This window comes from Macaca nemestrina, chromosome 15, assembly GCF_043159975.1.
Source record: "Macaca nemestrina isolate mMacNem1 chromosome 15, mMacNem.hap1, whole genome shotgun sequence".
Taxonomy (NCBI): Eukaryota; Metazoa; Chordata; class Mammalia; order Primates; family Cercopithecidae; genus Macaca; species Macaca nemestrina.
The window spans coordinates 109,225,094-109,246,504 of NC_092139.1; the positions used below are offsets into that span (position 1 = coordinate 109,225,094).

Consider the following 21,411-nt stretch of genomic DNA (forward strand, 5'->3'; position numbering starts at 1 on the left):
TGGTTGTTTACCTGCGTGTTCTACAAATACTTCTTGCTAAATGGATGGAAGAATGGCCCCTTCTATGTTTTTAGCGTCCTCCGCACTGAGGGGCTTTGCATCACAGCGGCACTTCCGCGCCAGGCGCCTGCTCCCTCCAGGACAGCTGTGAGGACAGAGGACAGCACTGCCGGCCTGGCCCTGCCGGGATGGGCGAGGCCGCACTGCCCTTGGCTTCCTGAGTCCTCTGCAGTCCCAAGGCCCCGTGGTCCCAAAGATCGTCCTGCAGCTCTGGCCTCTGAGGAACACAGGGGTCTGGGGAGAACATGGAAATTTCCTGGGTTCCTGTTTCAGTTTTGGTCTAGGCTTCTGGTGGGTGCAGGAGACAGGAGTGTCGACTGGTGCTGACCAACATACTGGCCACCTCCATTTCAGATTGTCACAGCCCTGGCCATTGCGGGAACCCTCAAGTTCGACCCCGAGACCGACTACCTGACGGGCACGGATGGCAAGAAGTTCAAGCTGGAGGCTCCGGATGCAGATGAGCTTCCCAAAGCGGTGAGCGCCCGTGCCCCCTGGGGGCTCTGCTGGTTGCTGTGTGGCCACAGCACTTCCTTCTCAACCTCACAGCACCTCCTGTGCAGGCAGGGAGGACGCTGCTAGTGAGAAGGGAGCAGCTCTGTTCCCTGGGAAGGGAGGTGGGGCCCGGGGAAACTTGCCTTCTGAGAGTCCGTCCTTGTGGGAACTGAGGACTCAGCACCCCACACATCCCCATCCCCTGCTGCAGGAGTTTGACCCAGGGCAGGACACCTACCAGCACCCCCCCAAGGACAGCAGCGGGCAGCACGTGGACGTGAGCCCCACCAGCCAGCGCCTGCAGCTCCTGGAGCCTTTTGACAAGTGGGATGGCAAGGACCTGGAGGACCTGCAGATCCTCATCAAGGTCAGCAGCACGGGGATGGCATGACAGCCCCACCCTACCAGGGCCCCCCGTCCCCTGAGCATCGGGAAGGGCCATGAACCTGGAGGAAGTGAGCGAACAGTCAAGTCGCAGGTGGGAGATGAAAGGGAGGTTTGGCTGCAGAGCAGAGAGGGTAGTGCAGTCCAGCGTTCCCCTTCTCTGTGGCCCTGAACTGGGCAGAGCTAGATCTGGCCGGCCTCCATCTGGGGCCCTCAGCCATCCAGCAGCCGCTGATCAGAGCCACCTCCAGCGGGTGTGGACAGGTGAGTACAGCTTAGGCTGGGCTGGGACGGTGTGTGTGATTGCACAGCAGGCTCCACACCTGGCATGTCCACACAGGCTCTGGAAGCTATGGATGACTCCTGCCCCCACAGTTGCACACCCGTGGATATGGGATGGCCTGTGTTTGGCACCAACCAAAAACAAGCCTTTTTGGTGTGGCCAGAGGCCTCCAATCTGTGTCAGATATTAATTTATGCTTTTTATTAAGGGGTCTCCAGGCACCCCTATGACAGAAAAGACTAATCAGTCATCAGCCAGGACCCAGGCATGTCCCGGGCTCCTGTGTCCGGCATGAGGTCGGTGGCTGATCTTGCAGCCAAGGCCTGAAGGGTGAGCGAACATTGACCTGTCCCCACTTTGGGTGACCTGCACCATAAAGGAGACTGAGCAGCCAGAGGCCTTTGAGAGGATGAGTGATGGGCTGGCCGGAGCCCATGTGGCCTGAGGGTGGAAGCACCAGGACCACAGAACACGTATCTAAAACCTTGCCTGCCTCTCACTCCTCTGTCACCCGTCCTGGGCCCCAGAGCCTGCTGCCTGCCTCTGGAGGGCTTGTCATCCACCCCTCCAGGGCCATGCCTTGACCTCTGTCCTCTCTACTCACCACCCAAGGTCAAAGGGAAGTGTACCACTGACCACATCTCGGCTGCTGGCCCCTGGCTCAAGTTCCGTGGGCACTTGGACAACATCTCCAACAACCTGCTCATTGGTGCCATCAACATTGAAAATGGCAAGGCCAACTCCGTGCGCAATGCCGTCACTCAGGAGTTTGGCCCCGTCCCTGACACTGCCCGCTACTACAAGGTGGGTCAGAGTTGATGGGGGCGGGCAGTGCCAGTCGCCACTCCTGAAGGGGCCCGGAAGGCAGGTGCAGGGAGGACATTAGGGGAATGGAAACTAGGAAGGACGCCCGCTGAGCCCAGAGGGGACTGCTGTGGAAGCAAGGAGAGGCCTGCGGCCCCTCCCTGTGGCTGAGAGGGCATGAGGCCCAGGTCCGGTGGTACAGCCGGGTCCCTGCACCAGGAGGAGTTAGTGAGAGCAGCGCTCAGGAGATATCTGGCCCTAGACCAAGACGAGGAAGGGGGCCGGCTCGGGAAGTCAGAGGCCAACAGGCTCAGAGAGGGGGCTACACGGGGCCTCCCAGTGAGCAGGCAGAGAGGTCTGAGGCCAGTGCCAGGGTCTGAGGTGACTGGACTTGTTCTGCTTTGAGAAACGGACGGAACAAGTCCTGGCCCAGCTGGGTGAGGGGACTCTGGCACCCCCTGGTGGCTGGATGGAGCAGAGGGTGCTCCCAGGAAGGGGGCACCTTGAGCTTCACAGATGCATCTTGGGTGGGGCCCCGGAGGCCGTCCCTGTCTCACCCCCACCTCCCTCCCCACACACCTGCCTCCCTGCCAAGCACCAATGGGTGGGTTCTGTCTTCTGTGCCACTGCAGACAGCCAGGCGCCTCTATCCCCTCGGGGCCTCGTCTGGGTCTCATTCACCCAGGCTTCACTTGCCCTTAGGCAGCAGGTGAGGAAGGGCCCCTCCAGCCCCTTTACCGGGAGCCTCAGGATGCCCAGGTGCCAGGTGGGTGAGGCCAGGCAGGTGGGGACTGCCTTGTAACCTCACCCCCGCTTGCCTGACAGAAACATGGCATCAGGTGGGTGGTGATCGGAGACGAGAACTACGGCGAGGGCTCGAGCCGGGAGCATGCAGCTCTGGAGCCTCGCCACCTTGGGGCCCGGGCCATCATCACCAAGAGCTTTGCCAGGATCCACGGTGAGCTGGAGTCTGCACCCAGGCCATCTTCATCCCATCCCTAGTGACCAAGGTCACTCGCCCTGCCCGTGGCTGAGTTGGGCCTGATTCTAGGCTATCTCCACTGCAGCCCACAGGCCCGTCAGCCTCTCACCCCTTCTTAGGCTCATACAATGCACATCTGATGCTCAGCTTCCTGGCTTCCCGCAGGCCCTGCTTCCAGGCTTGTAGATCTGAGCCGCTGAGATCCAGGGCACGTGCCAGAGGGTTCTTTTTGATCATGAATGTGCAGCAGGAAGGCCTCGCAGACCTCAGCACCAGCGCACACTTGCTTGGGGCGCCCCTAGTGAAAGGGAGCAGACCAGGGCCCTGTAGTCAATGCCCGGGCATTGTCCCAGGCAGCAGGATTGGGGCAACTCCAGAGCCCCAGATGGGTTCAGAAAATGAAGCTCTCCAGGCTGGTCAGGCCCCCTGATGACCGAATGCCACCTGCCTTCCAGAGACCAACCTGAAGAAACAGGGCCTGCTGCCCCTGACCTTCGCGGACCCAGCCGACTACAACAAGATTCACCCTGTGGACAAGCTGACCATTCAAGGCCTAAAGGACTTCACCCCTGGCAAGGTTAGGAGGCCGGATCCCCCTGAGGGGGTGGGGTGAGGGGCAGCCACCTTGTTTCCCTCCTGCACTGGTCCCAGGGTAGCTTCTCCCAGGAGGCTTCATTCCAGCTGGAAAGACCCCCAGTTCTCCAGGTGGCCCCACAGAGAAAGGGAAGCGCCTTCCCAGAGTTGGGGGTTGGGGTCAGCCCAGGGCCCTCCCACCTCCTCAACCTCCCTTTACTCACCAGGACTTGACACTCAGGGGACAGCACTGCAGGACCCTCTGGGCCCCAGGAATCCCCTGTAGGTGCCATCTGGGTCTAACCTGGGCCATGAGGCACAGACTGGCCTAGGATTTGGTTTGCCTGCTGACCTCCTAGGTCCCCAGGCAGTGCCTGGCCTCCCTGACCCCCCTGCAGGACCAAGGGCACGTAGTACCCACCACTTCCACCCACACCCACCTTCTCCTTGCAGCCCCTGAAGTGCATCATCAAGCACCCCAACGGGACCCAGGAGACCATCCTCCTGAACCACACCTTCAACGAGACGCAGATCGAGTGGTTCCGCGCCGGCAGTGCCCTCAACAGAATGAAGGAGCTGCAGCAGTGAGGGCAATGCCTCCCCGCCCCCCGCCCCGCCCCAGCGCTGGCGTCAAGTTCAGCCCCACGTGCGCCATCAGCGGATCCGATGCATCCAGTCATGGCTTCTTATTCCAAGATGGTGTGACCAGACATGCTTCCTGCTCCCTGCTCAGCCCACGGAGTGACTGTGGTTGTGGTTGGGGGCGGGGGGGGGGTTCTTAAAATAACTTTTTAGCCCCTGTCTTCCTATTTTTAGTTTGGTTCAGATCTTAAGCAGATCCATGCAACTGTATTTATTTTTGATGACAACACTCCCATCTAAAGTTTTTCTCCTGCCTGATCATTTCGTTGGCTGAAGGATTCTAGAGAACCTTTTGTTCTTGCAAGGAAAACAAGAATCCAAAACCAGTGACTGTTCTATGAGTAAGTGATTGGTGTCTGTGCCGTTTGTTATCAGCTTCAGGGTCCAGGAAGGGTCTTTTCAGTCAAGGTCAGTGGAGGCCCGACAGCCACAGCCACAGTTGGGTCCATCACTGCGGTGAAGGAGACCTGAGGTGTGGCAGAAGTGTTCTCCTGTCACCTCCCACCCCACCCCACCTGCAGAGCAGCCCTGCCCCCCATGTTCTTGTAGCTTCCCTGCTGGGCCAGAATTGAGTCTCCCAGAGAGTGGCCTTCACTCTCCATCTTCCCTGGGCACTGATATGCCAGGCATGGCCTCATGTAGCCCTCTAAACACTGAGGGTGGGCACAATAGCAGATGAGGCCATCTGGAAAGGGAGTGGCATCAGCTGACACCACCAGCCAGCACCTCCACACTTGGGGGTCCTGTGAGAGCCGAAGAGGCCAGGGCAGGAGGCAGGTTCCATGGAGGCCCCATCACCAGGACAAAACTTACTGTAAGGCAAGCGTCCTGGTGTCGGCAGAGGGGCAGGAGGAACCCTGCGAAGCCATGCTGCTGAAGAAACGCTGTGGGCCCAGAGCTGGGGTGTTACCAGCAGTCCCACAAAGTGCTCATGGCAATAGCTGAGATCTGAGGGACAGGTGGTCCCAGGTTTGCTGCTGTCTTGTATCATGAATTTTGGGTAGGGAGTACCAGCAAAGCCCAGAGCCTCCACTGTTTTGATCAGGAACTGGTCTGCTAGAGCTCAGGGGCTACCCCACCTTTTTCCACAAGCTGGTGGGAAGGTGCCTCCCCTTCATGCCCACTCAATTCCAACTGGCAGCTTCCAGTGCCCAAAGCAGCCACCCCAGGCAAGCCAGCCTTACTCCCTATGTACTTTATGGCTCCACCAGGCTCAGCCAGCCTGGGGCAGCCCAGAGCTCACAGCCCCCACATGCTGCCACCTGGTGGGGGTTGGGGGAGCCCATCTCTGCGGTAAGAGAGGCCATGCTGTCCCAGCGACAGGAACTGAGTGACCTCAGATCATAACACTGGCCATTGAGACAAGGGTGGCCCCTTCCCTTCTGATGCTGCCATTGTTTATTAAATGGCTTTGCTGTCACTGAAAGCAGCGACTTGAGAAGCTCCGGGGGGAGGAGCAGGGCCTAGATGGTGGAGGAGGGGGGCAAGCTGGTGGGCACTCCTGGCCCTGCCCCACTGTCCAGCTCGAGACACATTAGCCTCAGCTGCTGTTAGCATCAGCCTTAGCTGCTCTTGTCTTCACAGACTGCCGTAGCACCTTCCTGCAGGCTGGTAGGGTCCACTGTCCAGCCCCAGGGCTAGTTGCTGGTCCACCAGGAGAGAAGGCCCAGGCCTGGCTCACTGATGGATCCCTGCCAGGGATAGAGAAAGAACACGCACATTTCACTGACACGCTGGCTTGAACCAACCTGGACGGGAGGTGAGGGGAGCCCAGCAGGCCCAGCACAGGCAAAGTGGAGGAGCAGCACACGGCAGCCCAGAGGCTCTGGGGAGGCGTGGGAGCCACAGCAGTGCTCCTGATGGGCACGCAGCATGCAGGGCGCAGACCCCTCTCCAGGGACCCCAGGCCCTGACAGGGTCAGGGACCCTTCGTCACCCTCAGGCCTGCCCTCCAGGGCCACCCAGGTTCTAACTGGCAGGAAGGCTGAGCAAACATGAGGCCCATGCTCCAGACACATCCAACAGGGAGCAGCCTTGAGGGCCACTCTTCCCTGGAGCCCTCCCTTTTATTTCACTGTTTTAATGCTGCTCCTACAGGGAGCCCTACCTATTTATTTATTTATTTATTTATTTTTATTTTTTGAAACGGAGTCTCGCACTGTCACCTGAGCTGGAGTGCAATGGCGCGATCCCGGCTCACTGCAACCTCTGCCTCCTGGGTTCATGCCATTCTCCTGCCTCAGCCTCCCCAGCAGGTGGGACTACAGGTGCCTGCCACCCACACCCAGCTAATCTTTTGTAGTTTTAGTAGAGATGGGGTTTCACTATGTTAGCCAGGATGGTCTTGATCTCCTGACCTTGTGATCCACAAGCCTCGGCCTCCCAAAGTGCTGGGATTACAGGCATGAGCCACTGCGCTCAGCAGTCCTACCTTTAATCTCAGGGCTTTGATCTCTCTCAAACCCCTTCCTTGATTTCTTTCTCCCTCAAACGCCTCCCTACCCCCAGTTTTTTAAAGACAGCGTCTCATTCTGTTGCCCAAGCTGTAATGCAGTGGCACAACCTTGAACTCCTGGGCTCAAGGGATCCTCCCACCTCAGCCTCCCAAGTAGCTGGGACCACAGGCCACACCACCATGCCCTGCTAATTGATTTTTGTAGAGACAAGCTCTCACTTTGTTAGCCAGGCTGGTCTCAAACTCCTGGCCTCAAGCAATCCTCCCATTTTGGCCTCCCAAAGTGCTGGGGTTACAGATATGAGCCACTGCACCTGGCCTCAAAGCCTCTTTATCATTGGTCGTGTCCAGCATGAGCTCTGTCCCCCTTGCAAGCTGACTTGCCCACCCCACCAGCAGCCATGTACCTTTATTGCCTCACAGCCCTGGCCTATAGAAACCCAGGCTCTCCAGGGAGAAGTGACCAGCCAAGGCCCCCCCAACAGGATCCCTGACCTGCTGGGGGAGATCCCAGAGCAGAACCCAAAGGACACAGCCTCCAGCCCTGCACTCCGGCTCTCCTGCCTCCATGGTGGTTTCAGTGCCATCAGGGCCACTCACCACAAGCGTGTATGGAGCCTCCTTCTTTGGCAGCTCCTCACTGGAAGTGGTGGCATCTGCTGAGCTGGGCCCCGTGGGGGATGTGTCAACAAAGCTCTCGTCCACCACCCGGAAGCGGATCTCCTCGCCGGTGTCCATGTAGAGGTCGTGCGCTCCTTCCTCCGTCTCATACTCCCACACCCACACCTGCTCCGCTTCGTCGCTGAGAGGGTCCAGGGTCAAGGCAGCAACCAGATCGTGGGAGGGGCTTCCCTCAGCACCCCCCGACCCCAGGAAAAACCAATCCCAGGGTGAGATCACTGTGGCTGGGAAGTCACAGCAAAAGCAGGTCCCAGCCCCATGTGCAAGGCCTGGGCCAAACAGCGAAGAGCAAGCGCTCTTGGATGCCAGGACCGAGGATGGGGAACACAGGGCCTCCAGTCAGACACCACGGCCAGACGCACATGAATCTCAGAGCACCAGAGCAGGAGGGGACGAGACATGGTCCAAGTCCCACCTCTTAAGACAAGAGCAACCTGGGCCTCCTGCCACGGGGCCCCACATACCCTTTTCATCAAAGCCTTGCAACAGGCTGATGGGCACCCAAGGACTTGCCGTTTCCAAGAGAATGTAGTGGGATGGGAGGTCACCTACCCAGTTGGATGACAGTTGGTGAGAGAACCAGCCGCGCTGTGCCAGGTTTTCTAACACATCCTGGAGTTACACACAGACCCAGAGGGGTGCGGCCACCCAGCCAGGGCAGCCCCCCTTGGCCCTCCATCGCCCCTAGCAAAGCCCACACAGGGGAGCCATGGGTTCTCTGGTGGCAGTCCCACTGTTGGGTCCTGCCTCTGTGCCAGGTCCCGTGCTGTGCACTGTGAGTACAGCTGTGACACATCAGAGTCCTTCCTAGTGAGGAGTCTCAGATTCATGGATAGCCCCAAAGAAACAGACAACCCCAGTACAGCAAGGTGAGGGGTGGGACAGGGACAACGGAGGCCCAGAAGGAACACATCTCAGCCCGTGACCCAGCACACAGGCAAGGCCTCACGTCCCAGGGACCAGCGTAAGCCTCCAGGGCAAGTGATCTTTAAGATGATTGCTGCAGGGAAAACCTAAGCAAAGTGAACCAGAAATGAACGGTGTCCCCCGGGACACCACAGCTCTAATGGTGTGCAGTGTACAACCCAGACAGCCAAGCCTGACAGCCCCAACAAAGACAGGCGCGTGGGCATCACTTCACTCCCTGAATGGGAGGCACAGACAGGCTGGTGCCTCTGGAGCAAAAGCACAGGCTGGGGGCAGGCACAGAGGCCAGTGGCATCAGGTTACAGGACCCAAAGGCCACCCTAAAGAGTGGGGACCTTCCTTTGGAGAGGCCTGAGCTCCTCTGTGACAAACCACTTTAACCTTGGGAGGATACAACTTGGCTGGCTGCTGCAGTGACTCTGGGGGGATGAGAATGTCATCGAAGAAGCCTAGAGAGACTGGAAGGAAGGAAGCAGGTGATGGCCTGAGATGACGGTTCCCAGTAGACACCAAACATTGCAGGGTCTGATGCTTGACAGGCAAGCCCTGCCCTGGGCTGCTCACGAGGTGGATGTCATTATGGAAAACTAGGCCCCTTCCCCGCCTAATGCCTCTGCCTACACCACCCACACAGCCGAGCAGCCCTGGGCAAAGCCCGGAGCACCTAGTCCCCAAAACCTCTGCACACAACAGTGACCAGTGGGCGCTGCAGACTCCCAGTCACTTCCACCAGCTTCAGTGCCTACCCTGAAGCCCAGAGTGATGGCCTGACAGTGAAACCTCACTGCTGACGGAGGTCCTCACACAACACATGAGAGGGAGGGTGGGCAAGCTTCTCTGACAGCACGGGGAAGGTTCAGCCTCAACACCTGAGCCCTCCCCTGACCATGTGGATGGGCACAGACCTCCTGCCCCAACAGTGTTCCCAAGTCTTGTCTGAGGCATCAGGGCCACGGTTACCGTGCACTCCTTCTGGGCTGCAGCCTTTGATCTTCCCAATCAGAATCTCGTCTAGGAATGGATGAAACACCACGTAGCGAAAATGGACTGGAAATGAAGAAAGCCCGTCAGTGACGCTGACTGGGGCCCCAGCGCACTCCCATGTCACCCTCAGGTGCCAGCACACCCGGGGGCCTGTGTGGCTGCTCCATGCCACATCCCCCTGCAGGCCCCAGACCCTCCCCTTGTCTCCTGCAAGTTCACAGCATGGCCCCCACAAGGTGCCAGCAGCAGCTGTCCTAGAATTGGGCACTCCCAAAACTGCCAGGTTACTCACACCTGAGCCCAGACTCTGAGCCATCAGTGGCTCCAAAGTCAATTTCAACCTCCCTTCAGGCTCTCCTTCAGCTCCTAAAAAGGGCAGAAGCAACTGGTAAAGAAAGCAGGGTTTGAAGCTGGGCACAGTGGCTCACGCCTGTAATCCCTGCACTTTGGGAGGCTGAGGTGGGCAGATCACGAGGTCAGGAGATCAAGACCATCCTGGCTAACACAGTGAAACCCCATCTGAACTAAAAATACAAAAAAATTAGCCGGGTGCGGTGGCGGGCGCCTGTAGAGTCCCCGCTACTCGGGAGGCTGAGGCAGGAGAATGGTGTGAACCTGGGAGGTGGAGCTTGCAGTGAGCCGAGATCACGCCACTGCACTCCAGCCCGGGCGACAGAGCGAGACTCCGTCTCAAAAAAAAAATAATCCCAGTACTTTCGGAGGCCAAGGCAGGCGGACCACCTCAGGTGAGGAGTTCAGCACCAGCCTGACCAACATGGAGAAACCCCGTCTCTACTAAAAATACAAAATTAGCTGGGCATGGTGGTGCATGCCTGTAATCCCAGCTACTGGGGAGGCTGAGGCAGGAGAATCACTTGAACCCGGGAGGCCGAGGTTGCAGTGAGCTGAGATCGAACCACTGTACTCCACTTGGGTGACAAAGCGAGACTGCATCTCAAAAAAAAAAAAAAAAGCTGGGCATGGTGGCAGGCACCTGTAATCCCAGCTACTCAGAAGGCTGAGGTACCAGAATTATTTGAACCTAGGAGGCAGAGGTTGCAGTGAGTAACCCTGTCACTGCCTTCAAAAAATTTTTTTTAAAAAGTAGCACAGTGGTTTCCAGGTGCTGGCGGGGTGGGCAATGGGGAATTAGTGTTAAATGGCTAAGGAGCTCCAGTCTGGGATGATGAAAAAGTTTTTCTGTTGTTGTGTTTTTTTGTTGAGACAGAGTTTCACTGTCGCCCAGGTTGGAGTGCAGTGGCACCATCATGGCTCACTGTAGCTTCAAATTCCCAGGCTCAAGTGATCCTCCCGTCTCAACCTCTCAAGTAGCTGAGACTACAGGAACATGTCATCATGCCCAACTCATTTTTTGTATTTATTTATTTATTTGAGATGGAGTTTCGCTCTTTTTTTCCAGGCTGGAGTGCAATGGCGCGATCCTGGCTCACTGCAACCTCCGCCTCCCAGGTTCAAGCAATTCTCTGCCTCAGCCTCCTGAGTAGCTGCGGTTACAGGTGCCCACCACCATGCTCAGCTGATTTTTGCATTTTTTTAGAGACAGGGTTTTACCATATTGCCCAGGCTAGTCTCAAACTCCTGGGTTCAAGTGATCAGACTCCCAAAGTGCTGGGATTACAGGCACGAGCCGCCACATCTGCCCTATGAAAAAGTTCTGGAGGTGGGCCGAGTGCAGTGGTTCACGCCTATAATCCCAGCACTCTGGGAGGCTGAGGCAGAAGGATCACAAGGTCAGGAGATTGAGACCATCCTGGCTAACACGATGAAACCCCATCTCTACTAAAAATACAAAAAATAATTAGCTGGGCGTGGTGGCCGGCGCCTGTAGTCCCAGCTACTTGGGAGGTTGAGGCAGGAGAATGGCGTGAACCCGGGAGGTGGAGCTGGCAGTGAGCCGAGATGGCACCACTGCACTCTAGCCTGGGCAACAGAGCAAGACTCCGTCTCAAAAAAAAAAACAAGAATATGAATGTGCCTAATGCCACTGACCTGTACACTTAAAATGTTTAAATTGGTAAATTTCATGTTATGTATATTTTACAATAGAAAAAAATGAAACAAAAAAAAAGAAAAAAAAAGAAAAAATGAAACAAATGATAAACCTGTTAAAAAAGGCAAAAAAAAAAAAAAAAAAAAAAAAAAAACAGGCCAGGCATGGTGGCTCACGCCTATAATCCCAACACTTTGGGAAGCCAAGGCAGGCCGATTGCCTGAGGTCAGGAGTTCAAGACTATCCTGGCGAACATGGTGAAACCCCATTTCTACTACAAATACAAAATTTAGCTAGGTGTGGTGGTGGGCACCTGTAATCTCAGCTACTCGGGAGGCTGAGGCAGGAGAATGTCTTGAACCCGGGAGGCAGAGAGGTTGCAGTGAGCCAAGATCGTGCCACTGCACTCCAGCCTGGGCAACAGAGAAGACTCTGTCTCAAAAAAAAAGAAAAGAAAAAAAGGTGGGGGGTGTCTCTGCACCGACTCTGGCTGAGGAAGCTGCCTGATTTGCAAATCAATAAAATATTTTAAAATGTTAAAAAATAGGCTGGGCGCGGTGGCTCACGCCTGTAATCCCAGCACTTTGGGAAGCCGAGGCAGGCAGATCACGAGGTCAGGAGATCGAGACCATCCTGGCTAATACGGTGAAACCCTGTCTCTACTGAAAATACAAAACATTAGCCAGGCATGGTGGTGGGCGCCTGTAGTCCCAGCTTCTAGGGAGGCTGAGGCAGAAGAATGGCGTGAACCCGGGAGGCGGAGCTTGCAGTGAGCAGAGATGGCGCCACTGCTCTCCAGCCCAGGTGACAGAGTGAGACTCCGTCTCAAAAAAAAAAAAAAAAAAAAAAAAAAGTTAAAAAATAAATAACTAAAGGTGGCCACAAAGGAGCACTGCTCTGGAGCTGAGAGCAGGGCCCCCAATCAGAATGGGGCAGGCGGGGGCAGGGTACAGCAGGTCCCAGGCTGGGAGGGTGTGGAGAACAGGGGCTGGCACCAAATAACGAGGGGTAGACTTAGCCAATGGGGGTCAGGGTCCCATGCCACAAAGGCCATCATCTGTGAGCACGCCCTACGTGCCCGGCACTAGACCAAAGCTTCGCTCAGATTTGCTCGTTGACTCCTCACAGATATTTAATGAGGGAGGAAGGTTCTATTACTGTCATTATACTGTGTGCACAGATAGGGAAACCGAGTCTCAGAGAGGTAGAGCAACCGCTCCCAAGGCCCAAGCAAATAAATATTTCTCTGAACAAAGGTGAAGGCACAGCATGACCTGGTGCTGAGCCCTTCCAGCACTGGCTTGGTGACAGCCCTGAGTGAGGCGGCAGGGTTGCAGGAGTGGGAGCAGTGGGAACAGGGCCTGGGGTCAGGCGTCAGCCTCAAAGCATGGCAATTGGTTCCCACAACAAAAATCACAGCTCACCCTGCATGGTGCTCAACGGGAGTTTTATAGCTGCAGGGTTAACCCCATTGTACAGAGGAGGAAACTCAGGCTGAGAGAGGCGGAGGTACCCACCCAAGGTCCCCATCCAGGAGGCCAGAGCCAGAATTAATTCAAATCTAGGTCCTTGTGATCACTCCATGCCTCCCACCTGATTCCCAAGAAAACAGAGACCCAGGACAGATGAGGGTGGGAGCTAATAAAAGTCAGCAGTAGAAATCTTCCAATTGAATAGACAGAATTTCCTCCGACTTTTTTTTTTTTTTTTGAGACAGAGTCTCTCTCTGTCACCCAAACTGGAGTGCAGTGGCGTGTTCTTGGCCTCGTGGGTTCAAGTGATTCTCCTGCCTCCACCTCCACCTCCCAGGGAGCTGAGATTACCAGCACGCACACCACCATACCTGGCTAATTTGGTTTTTTTTTTGAGATGCAGTCTTGCCCTGTCACCTAGCCTGGAGAGCAGCGGCACAATCTCGGTTCACTGCAACCTCTGCCTCCCAGGTTCAAGCAATTCTCCTGCCTCAGCCTCCTGAGTAGCTGGGATTACAGACATATGCCACTTCACCCAGCTAATTGTTTTGTTTTTTTTTTTTTTTTGAGACAGAGTCTCATTCTGTCACCCAGGCTGGAGTGCAGTGGCTGGATCTCAGCTCACTGCAAGCTCCGCCTCTTGGGTTCACGCCATTCTCCTGCCTCAGCCTCCCAAGTAGCTGGGACTACAGGCACCTATCGCCACACCCGGTTAATTTTTTGTATTTTTAGTAGAGACGGGATTTTACCATGCTAAGCCAGGATGGTCTCAATCTCTTGACCTCGTGATCTGCCCGCCTAGCCTCCCATAGTGCTGGGATTACAGGCCTGAGCCACCATGCCTGGCCCAATTTTTGCATTTTTAGTAAAGATGGGTTTCACCATGTTGGTCAGGTTGGTCTCGAACTCCTGACCTCATGATCCGCCCACCTCAGCCTCCCAAAGTGCTGGGATTACAGGCGTGAGCCACCATGTCCGGCTTTTTTTTTTTAATTTTTAGTAGAGACGAGATTTTGCCATGTTGGCCAGGCTGGTCTTGAATTCCTAACCTCAGGTGAAACACCCACCTTGGCTTCCCGAGGTGCTGGGATTACAGGCATGAGCCGCCACACCCGGCCCCAGTGTGACTTTTTTCTCCAAGTTTTTCTGCAATTTCTAGTACCTATTACCACTTGTCTCCTGGACAACCAAGGCCCCTGTCCAAATGCGGAGACTGGGCTCAGCTTGGCCTCCTTCTCTGTAAACAGAGGCCCTCGTGGTTGTTTTCACATCACAGTCTTATTTCTCTGCTAATGAAAATGCTCCTAGTCCATATAAAGACAGCCCGTCTCTTTGGCCTCTCAGCGTAGCATGGTAACATCTATGTGAACTAATTAATTCGCTGAATGCCTGGACGCAGACACCAGGCAGTCTCACAGCATACTCTGGAATGTTCTGGCATCTCTGTGCTGAGAGGCTGACCAGTATGGACTACCACAGGGCTTATCCATCACAGGCTCATGTGACAACCACCTGGCACCTTGTTGTAAAACAGCCTTTGGGGCCAGGGGCAGTGGCTCATGCCTATAATCCCAGCACTCTGGGAGGCCGAGGTGGGCGGATCACGAGGTCAGGAGTTCGAGACCAGCCTGATCAACATTGTGAAACCCCGTCTCCACTAAAAATACAAAAATTAGCCAGGTATGATGGTGCATGCCTGCAATCCCAGCTACTCAGGAGGCTGAGGCAGGAGAATCACTTGATGCCAGGAGGTGGAGGTTGCAGTAAGTCAAGATCGCGCCACTGCACTCCAGCCTGGGTGACAGAGTGAGACTCCGTCTTAAAAAAAAAAAAAAAAAAAAAATTGGCTGGGTGCGGTGGCTCACGCCTGTAATCCCAGCACTTAAGGAGGCCAAGGCGGGTGGATCACAAGGTCAGGAGATCAAGACCATCCTGGCTAACACGGTGAAACCCCATCTCTACTAAAATTACAAAAACTTAGCCAGGCGTGGTGGTGGGTGCCTGTAATCCCAGCTACTCAAGAGGCTGAGTCAGGAGAACGGCGTGAACCCAGGAGGCAGAGCTTGCAGCGAGCCGAGATCGCACCACTGCACTCCAGCCTGGGCAACAGTGCAACACTCCGTCTCAGAAAAAAAGTATTTGGGCCCATCCCCCAAGATTCTGACTCAGGAGGCTTGGGGCAGGCTGAGAACTGTGCTTCTGAGTGTCCAAGGGATGGCAGGCTCGGTGCCTGCGCTCTGGGAGCCTGAACCCTCTCAATGGGCCTCTCACTGTCTTCTACACTGGCTTGGTCCAGACATGAGAATGAAGAATGCCCCTCTCCCGGGGCTCAGCACCTCCCTTGACTGCTGGTCCCCACTCCTCTCGGCGTGGTCCTCTCTCTACTCCTCCCTCTTTCCAGGATCTGGTAATCACCCTCCCATCCTTGGATGCACACCCCTTTGCAATGTAACTGCACTTTCTCCCACCCAGAGGTGAAGTCGATTTCTCCATACCCTCACCCTAGCCAATGGGATGGAAGCAGAGGCTTGAGAAGTACTTATGCACTGAACTTTGGAACCTTAAAACCGCCAAGCCTAGCCTGGCCTACTGAAAGATGAGACCATGTGGGGCAGAGATGGGCCAGCCCGGCCCAGGCTCCCAGTAACCAACCAATCTGCCAACCTTCAGAATGTGAGACCATCCTAGATCGTCCAGCCCCAGGCCAGCCAGCCCAGAGGAAAACCACCCAACTGACCCACAGAATAGGGAGAAACAATCCAAGCTGATAAGTCACTGAGTGCTCGCTAGGTGCTAAGGCTCGGTCCTAAGAGCTTTCATGTATTAACTCCTTAATCCTCACAACAGTCTTGGAATATAAAATCTATCCTGAACTGCACCTGACAGATGAGGAAGCAGAGGCGCAGAGCCATGACATATTCTGCCAGGACACACAGCTATTAAGAGGCAGAGTTCAGCTTTGAATCTCGAGACCACACTCTTACTTACTGTGTCCTACTATCGAAGTCCCCTCCCACAGCCAGCCTGCTGATCCCCCTTCCGTCTGCTCTCCACAGGCAGTGGGCAGTCCGAGGAACGGACAAGGTGCAGGGCTCAGTAGCAATGAGACCAAAAGGGCACAGACATAGAGCTATGATGTCAGAGCTGAAGAGGCCTTGAGAACCACCTAGTCCACATCCCAGGCCGAACAGATGAGGAAACACAGGCCCAGAGAAGATAAGTCTGCCACTGTCACCGGGTCAATTCCTGGCCAATTCAGGATGAGGCCCCAGGTCTCTCAACCTCCAGGACTCCCAGCACCCTCTGGCCATCTCTTTGGCTTTAACCTTTTAAAATTTTTAAATATTTTATTTATTTATTTATTTATTTATTTAAAGACAGGGTCTTACTATGTTGCCCAGACTGGCCTTGAACTCTGTGGCTCAAGAGATCCTTCCGCCCTCAGCCTTACAGGCACACACCACTGAACCTGGCTTTGGCTTGAACTTTTGCTACAGAAAACTGAGCCCCAAGAAACCCAATGCCCCAGGGACAGAAGATACCCACCTTTGGTGTGTGATGCGCCATCCCCAGGGAATACATAGGCATCCTCCAGTTTGGTGATATCAAACAGACATATGCAGAGTCCCACGTTGTACACGACCTGCATGCATACAAACATAGACACACAAGTACACATGGACACAGAGTGACCACAGGCCCAGCTCCCAGGCAGTCTGAACCCCTCACAACCGCAAGCAAGCCATGATTATCTCCTTTTTAAGGTGAAAATGAGTTTGTGGAGGAAACCAGGGTAAGGAACCTCAGAACGATGCAGAGATCTGGAAGGAGCAGGGCCTCACGTGACAAAACAGGTCCAGGTTCCAAGGCCAGCTCTACCACCCACTGTGTGACTGCCAAGAGGGTCACTTCACCTCTCTGAGCCTCAGTCTCCCCATCAGAGAATGGGAAATACCAGGCGGCAGGATTATAAAATAAAGAGAGATAACAGATGTGAAGCCCCTAGCCTAGTGCCTGGCTCGTGCGCTGAAAACAATCATCATTGAGGATCTTTGTTATTACTAGTGAGGACCAATGACAGGAATGCTAGCTAAACGTGCAGTCTCCGACATCCCAAAGCCAATGCCAGAGCTCACAGTTTGGTAAGCGACAGAACCATTGTGCTCACAACATCTTAGACACACAGATGCAGCCACAGGGACTGCAGCTGGCAGAGGGACACATGACCTAGGCCCCAAGAATGTGCAGAAATCCCATGCCCCCACCCCACACCATGGTGGTTCAAACAACTGGCTACTCAGTGTCTGCTTATCTGCCACCATGTCATCACCCCCACTTAGAACCCTTGCAGGAACTGTCCAAGAATTAGCAAGAAGCTCAGAGAACTCAGAGTTGTGGCCAAACCTCACCAAGATAAGGCCACAAGATCCATGCCCTTTGTCAGACCATGGATTTCTGTTTGGGCCTCCTCTCAAATGATTCATCTAATTGACTACTATAAGACTTGTCCCAACAGGACCTGTACTCCAAAGGGACTCCATTCCCTTCTTGGACTTTCTACCCCTTCTCTCTCCACAAGGTCCGTACCTCATCCCCCAACAGACCCTCACCTTCAACCTCACAAAGTAACTAGCAGCCATCCACTTAAAGACTCCATGAGTTCCCTTCACCACCTAACAACCTTCAAATCAACCTCACCTCTTCTGAAGGGACTGCCTCAGGAAGCTGAGCTTCCTCTTTCTGGCTCCTTCTCAGTCCATCACCTCCTGATGCTCCACGGATAAAGACCAGTACCTCATCCTACAGGGCTGTGTGGCCTGGCCCCCACCCACCTTTCCAGCCTACCCTTCCCTATGCCCAAGCCACACCAGCCTCTTCCACACCATGGTGGGTGTTGTACCCCTTCTTCTTCTTTTTTATTTTTTTTTTTTGAGGCAAAGTTTCACTCTTGTCACTCAGGCTGGAGGGCAATGGCACGATTTCAGTTCACTGCAACCTCCGCCTCCTGGGTTCAAGTGATTCTCCTCCCTCTGCCTCTCAAGTAGCTGGGATTACAGGTGCCCGCCACCATGCCCAGCTACAGCTACTTTTTGTATTTTTAGTAGAGATGGGGTTTCACCATGTTGGACAAGCTGGTCTCGAACTCCTGACCTCGGGTGATCCACCAGCCTCAACCTCTCAAAGTGCTGGGATTACAGGTGTGAGCCACCACGCCCTGTCTGTATTCCTTCTTCACAGGGCCTGTGCACATGCCAGTTCCTGCCTTCAGGGCTCTTCTCTCCACCCAGTCCCCTCCCACCCCAGAAAGGAATCCTGTGGTTGGCTCTACATCACCATCAGATCTCAGTTCCAACCCCACCTCCTCACCAAAGCCGCAGGTTCCCTCATTCCAGGGGATGGTCCTTTGTTCCCACAGGTGTGTGAACATCTGTCCCTCATAGCATTTACCTCAATTTGTCACCACACCCTCAACTATGGACCCCTCTCATTCATATCTGCTTTTCCCAGCACACTATAGCTCAGAGCCTTGCCTCTGTTTCATTCAACAGACAAATGGCTGGGCGCAGTGGCTCACGCCTGTAATCCCAGCACTATGGGAGGCTGAGGCAGGCAGATCACCCGAGGTCAGGAGTTTGAGACCAGCCTGGCCAACATGGCGAAACCCTGTCTCTACTAAAAGTACAAAAATTAGCCGGGCGTGGTGGAAGGCACCTGTAATCCCAGCTACTCAAGAGGCTGAGGCAGAAGAATAGCTTGAACCCAGGAGGTGGAGGTTGCAGTGAGCCAAGATTGCACCACTGCACCCCAGCCTGGGCGACAAGAGCGGGACTCTGTTTAAAAAACAAACAAACAGGCCAGGCGCGGTGGCTCAAGCCTGTAATCCCAGCACTTTGGGAGGCCGAGACGGGCGGATCACGAGGTCAGGAGATCGAGACCATCCTGGCTAACATGGTGAAACCCCGTCTCTACTAAAAAATACAAAAAACTAGCCGGGCGAGGTGGCGGGCGCCTGTAGTCCCAGCTACTCGGGAGGCTGAGGCAGGAGAATGGTCTAAACCCGGGAGGCGGAGCTTGCAGTGAGCTGAGATCCGGCCACTGCACCCCAGCCTGGGCGACAGAGCAAGACTCTGTCTCAAAAAACAAACAAACAAACAAACAAACAAACAAAAAAACATAAAATTATGGAACATCTACTGGTGCCAGGCTCTGGCTAAGTGAGGGGATACTTCAGGGAAGAAGACAGGTAAGTCCCTGCTCTCAAAGAGAGGGAAAGGAAAAAGTCTAAGATGGAAAGACTGATGCGACACAGAATACCTGGAAAGGGAGGACTGCCAGAGAAATGGCAGTGGGAGGACCTCTCAGCTGGCACTAAGGCACATAGGCACGGCGCAGAGATGGCGCACAAATATTGGCTGCTAGAATGAAGGGATGAACCTCCTGACAGTTCGTTAACTCTGTACTACTAGAACTGTTCATCTTCACAAAAACAATGCACTGGCCCAGAGCGGTGGCTCACGCTTGTAATCCCAGCACTTTGGGAGGCCAAGGTGGGGAGATCAAGAGATCGAGACCATCCTGGCCACATGGAGAAACCCCGTCTCTACTAAAAATACAAAAATTGGCCGGGCACGGTGGCTCACGCCTGTAATCCCAGCACTCTGGGAGGCAGAGGCGGCGGATCACGAGGTCAGGAGATCGAGACCAACCAGGCTAACATGGTGAAACCCCGTCTCTACTAAAAATCCAAAAAAAATTAGCCGGGCGTGGTGGCGGGCCCCTGTAGCCCCAGCTACTTGGGAGGCTGAGGCAGGAGAATGGCGTGAATCCATGAGGCAGAGCTTGCAGTGAGCCGAGATCGCGCCACTGCACTCCAGCCTGGGCGACAGAGCGAGACTCCATCTCAAATAAATAAGTAAATAATAAAAATAAAACTAAATACAAATACAAATACAAAAATTAGCTGGGCATGGAGGCGCGTGCCTGTAGTCGTCCTAGCTACTCGGGAGGCTGAGGCAGGAGAATTGCTTGAACCCAGGAGGCGGAGGTTTGCAGTGAGCCGAGATTGCGCCACTGCACTCCAGCCTGGGCGACAGAGCAAGACTCCGTCTCGGGGAAAGAAAAAAAAAAAAAAAAACGAAACGAAACAAAACAAAAACAACAAAAAACCAATGCATGGCTGGAAGGACAGCAACATTTTATCCCCATTTTACAAATGGAAACTGAGGCCCAGAGGGGTTAACTTGCTTGCAATTGCAAAGTAATTTAGAATTGTAGAGTCTGACACTTCCAGTTACAACTCCCTTTTTTAAGCCCATTTTCTTTTGATCCCCTTCAACATCCTGTTTCACGGTGAACAGAAGTTCTGAGACATTAAGCCGCTTGCCCATGGCCAGGGCTTGGCATGACGGAGGCCAGGCCTGCGGCCGGTGGGCGGCGCTGGCTCTCCCGCGCCAAGGCCTGCCCGCGAGCCGTGGGCCCAGTACCTTGTTGGCCAACTTCTTGTTCAGCTCCTCGGCAATGGAGTCGTTGAGCTTCCTCTCAAACTGCCAAGGGGGGATCCGCACCGTGTCCACCATCTCCACCAGGACAAACATCCCGGTCTGCGCTGGGGGCTCTGGGAACGGGAGGGTCAGTCAAGCACCAGGGCCGGGGGCGGGGAGGATCCCCGAGCCCCTTGGTCCCGTCGCGGTCGCTGAGGCCCCCAGGCTGGCAGTGAGGCTGCACGGGGCGGTCTCGGGTGCCCGGTCGGGGCCATGCTCCGCTACTACAACGGGAGGAAACCGAGGCCAGAAGGAGGCGCTCTCTGTTCAGAGCTCCGGGTGCGCGCCCGCGCCGCGCGACCCCGCCACGCCACGCCCCGCCCCGCACCCGCGCCACGTGCCGCCGCACGTACCGCGCACCACGCACCGCACACAGCCGCTCGGTTTTGCGTGGCTGCGGGCGAGATTCCGAATCCATCGCTTCCGGAAAACCTACCAATAAGAAGCCTCTGTCCGTCCGAGTCGCACAGAGCGTGTACCCGCGCACTGCGTGGGGCGGAGAGAGGGCGGGGAGGGGGCGGGGCCTCCTCCTTTCACAGGAGCAGAGCGTTTTCCCAGCTCCCGACGGCGCTTTCTGGTTGCTAGGCGACCTCCGTGCACTACTGCCTGATTATCCCTCGCCAGGCCCGTGCTTTACCCGCCTTGCTGTCCTCCGCACAGCAGCAGAGTGATCCTTTGGGAACGCAAACATATATTACCACATCTTCTAAGTTAAAAAAAAAAAAAAAACCACCGCAAACATAATATGCTTAGCACCCTTAAGTGTTCCGGAGACAAGGAGAATTGACAGGAAAGCAACAGTTGGGACTTTTCTGCGATGATGGAAATGTTCTCTATCTTCTTTTCGGTGGTATAACATTGATGTATACAAGTGTCCAAACTAATTGAACTCAGGGCAAGATTTTTGCATTTATTTGTAGACATTACATCCCAATTGAAAAGTGATAATAAATTGGAACAAAAAGTACAACCCATTGAACTTAGAATACTAAATCCAAGCCAGGGGTGGCGGTGCACACCTGTAGTCCAGTGATCTACAATCATGCCACTGCACTCTGGCATGGGTGACAGTGACACCCCATCTCTAAACGAAAGAGAAGAAGGAGAAGGAGAAGAA

At 54.9% G+C, this 21,411-nt stretch overlaps 2 protein-coding genes across 5 annotated transcripts in view; one reads left to right on the forward strand and one right to left on the reverse strand.

The window, feature by feature from the left end:
* LOC105464375 (aconitase 2) overlaps positions 1 to 4,568 on the forward strand; it is a 59,872-nt gene extending 55,304 nt beyond the window's left edge. For all 3 annotated transcript variants that reach the window (XM_011712210.2, XM_011712211.3, XM_071080648.1), the window contains exons 13-18: positions 415 to 537; positions 767 to 922; positions 1,835 to 2,026; positions 2,852 to 2,984; positions 3,464 to 3,585; positions 4,035 to 4,568. In XM_011712210.2, coding sequence (XP_011710512.1) covers positions 415 to 537; positions 767 to 922; positions 1,835 to 2,026; positions 2,852 to 2,984; positions 3,464 to 3,585; positions 4,035 to 4,169 — 861 coding nt within the window. In that variant the 3' untranslated portion in view covers positions 4,170 to 4,568. The remainder of the gene's footprint in view (positions 1 to 414; positions 538 to 766; positions 923 to 1,834; positions 2,027 to 2,851; positions 2,985 to 3,463; positions 3,586 to 4,034) is intronic.
* A 1,035-nt stretch (positions 4,569 to 5,603) lies between these two features.
* On the reverse strand, positions 5,604 to 20,795 carry LOC105464377 (RNA polymerase III subunit H). 2 transcript variants are annotated; one of them, XM_011712212.3, is made up of 7 exons: positions 20,648 to 20,795; positions 20,238 to 20,368; positions 16,300 to 16,396; positions 9,247 to 9,333; positions 8,681 to 8,744; positions 7,279 to 7,480; positions 5,604 to 5,914 (listed from the first exon to the last, which is right to left on the reverse strand). In XM_011712212.3, the coding sequence occupies exons 2-7, from the start codon at positions 20,346 to 20,348 to the stop codon at positions 5,861 to 5,863; spliced, it is 615 nt and encodes a 204-aa protein (XP_011710514.1). In that variant the 5' UTR covers positions 20,349 to 20,368; positions 20,648 to 20,795; the 3' UTR covers positions 5,604 to 5,860. The 2 variants fall into 2 exon arrangements, with proteins under 2 accessions (XP_011710514.1, XP_070936750.1); XM_071080649.1 differs by lacking the exon at positions 20,648 to 20,795 and having other exon boundaries at positions 20,238 to 20,646.
* Positions 20,796 to 21,411: the final 616 nt, after the last annotated feature.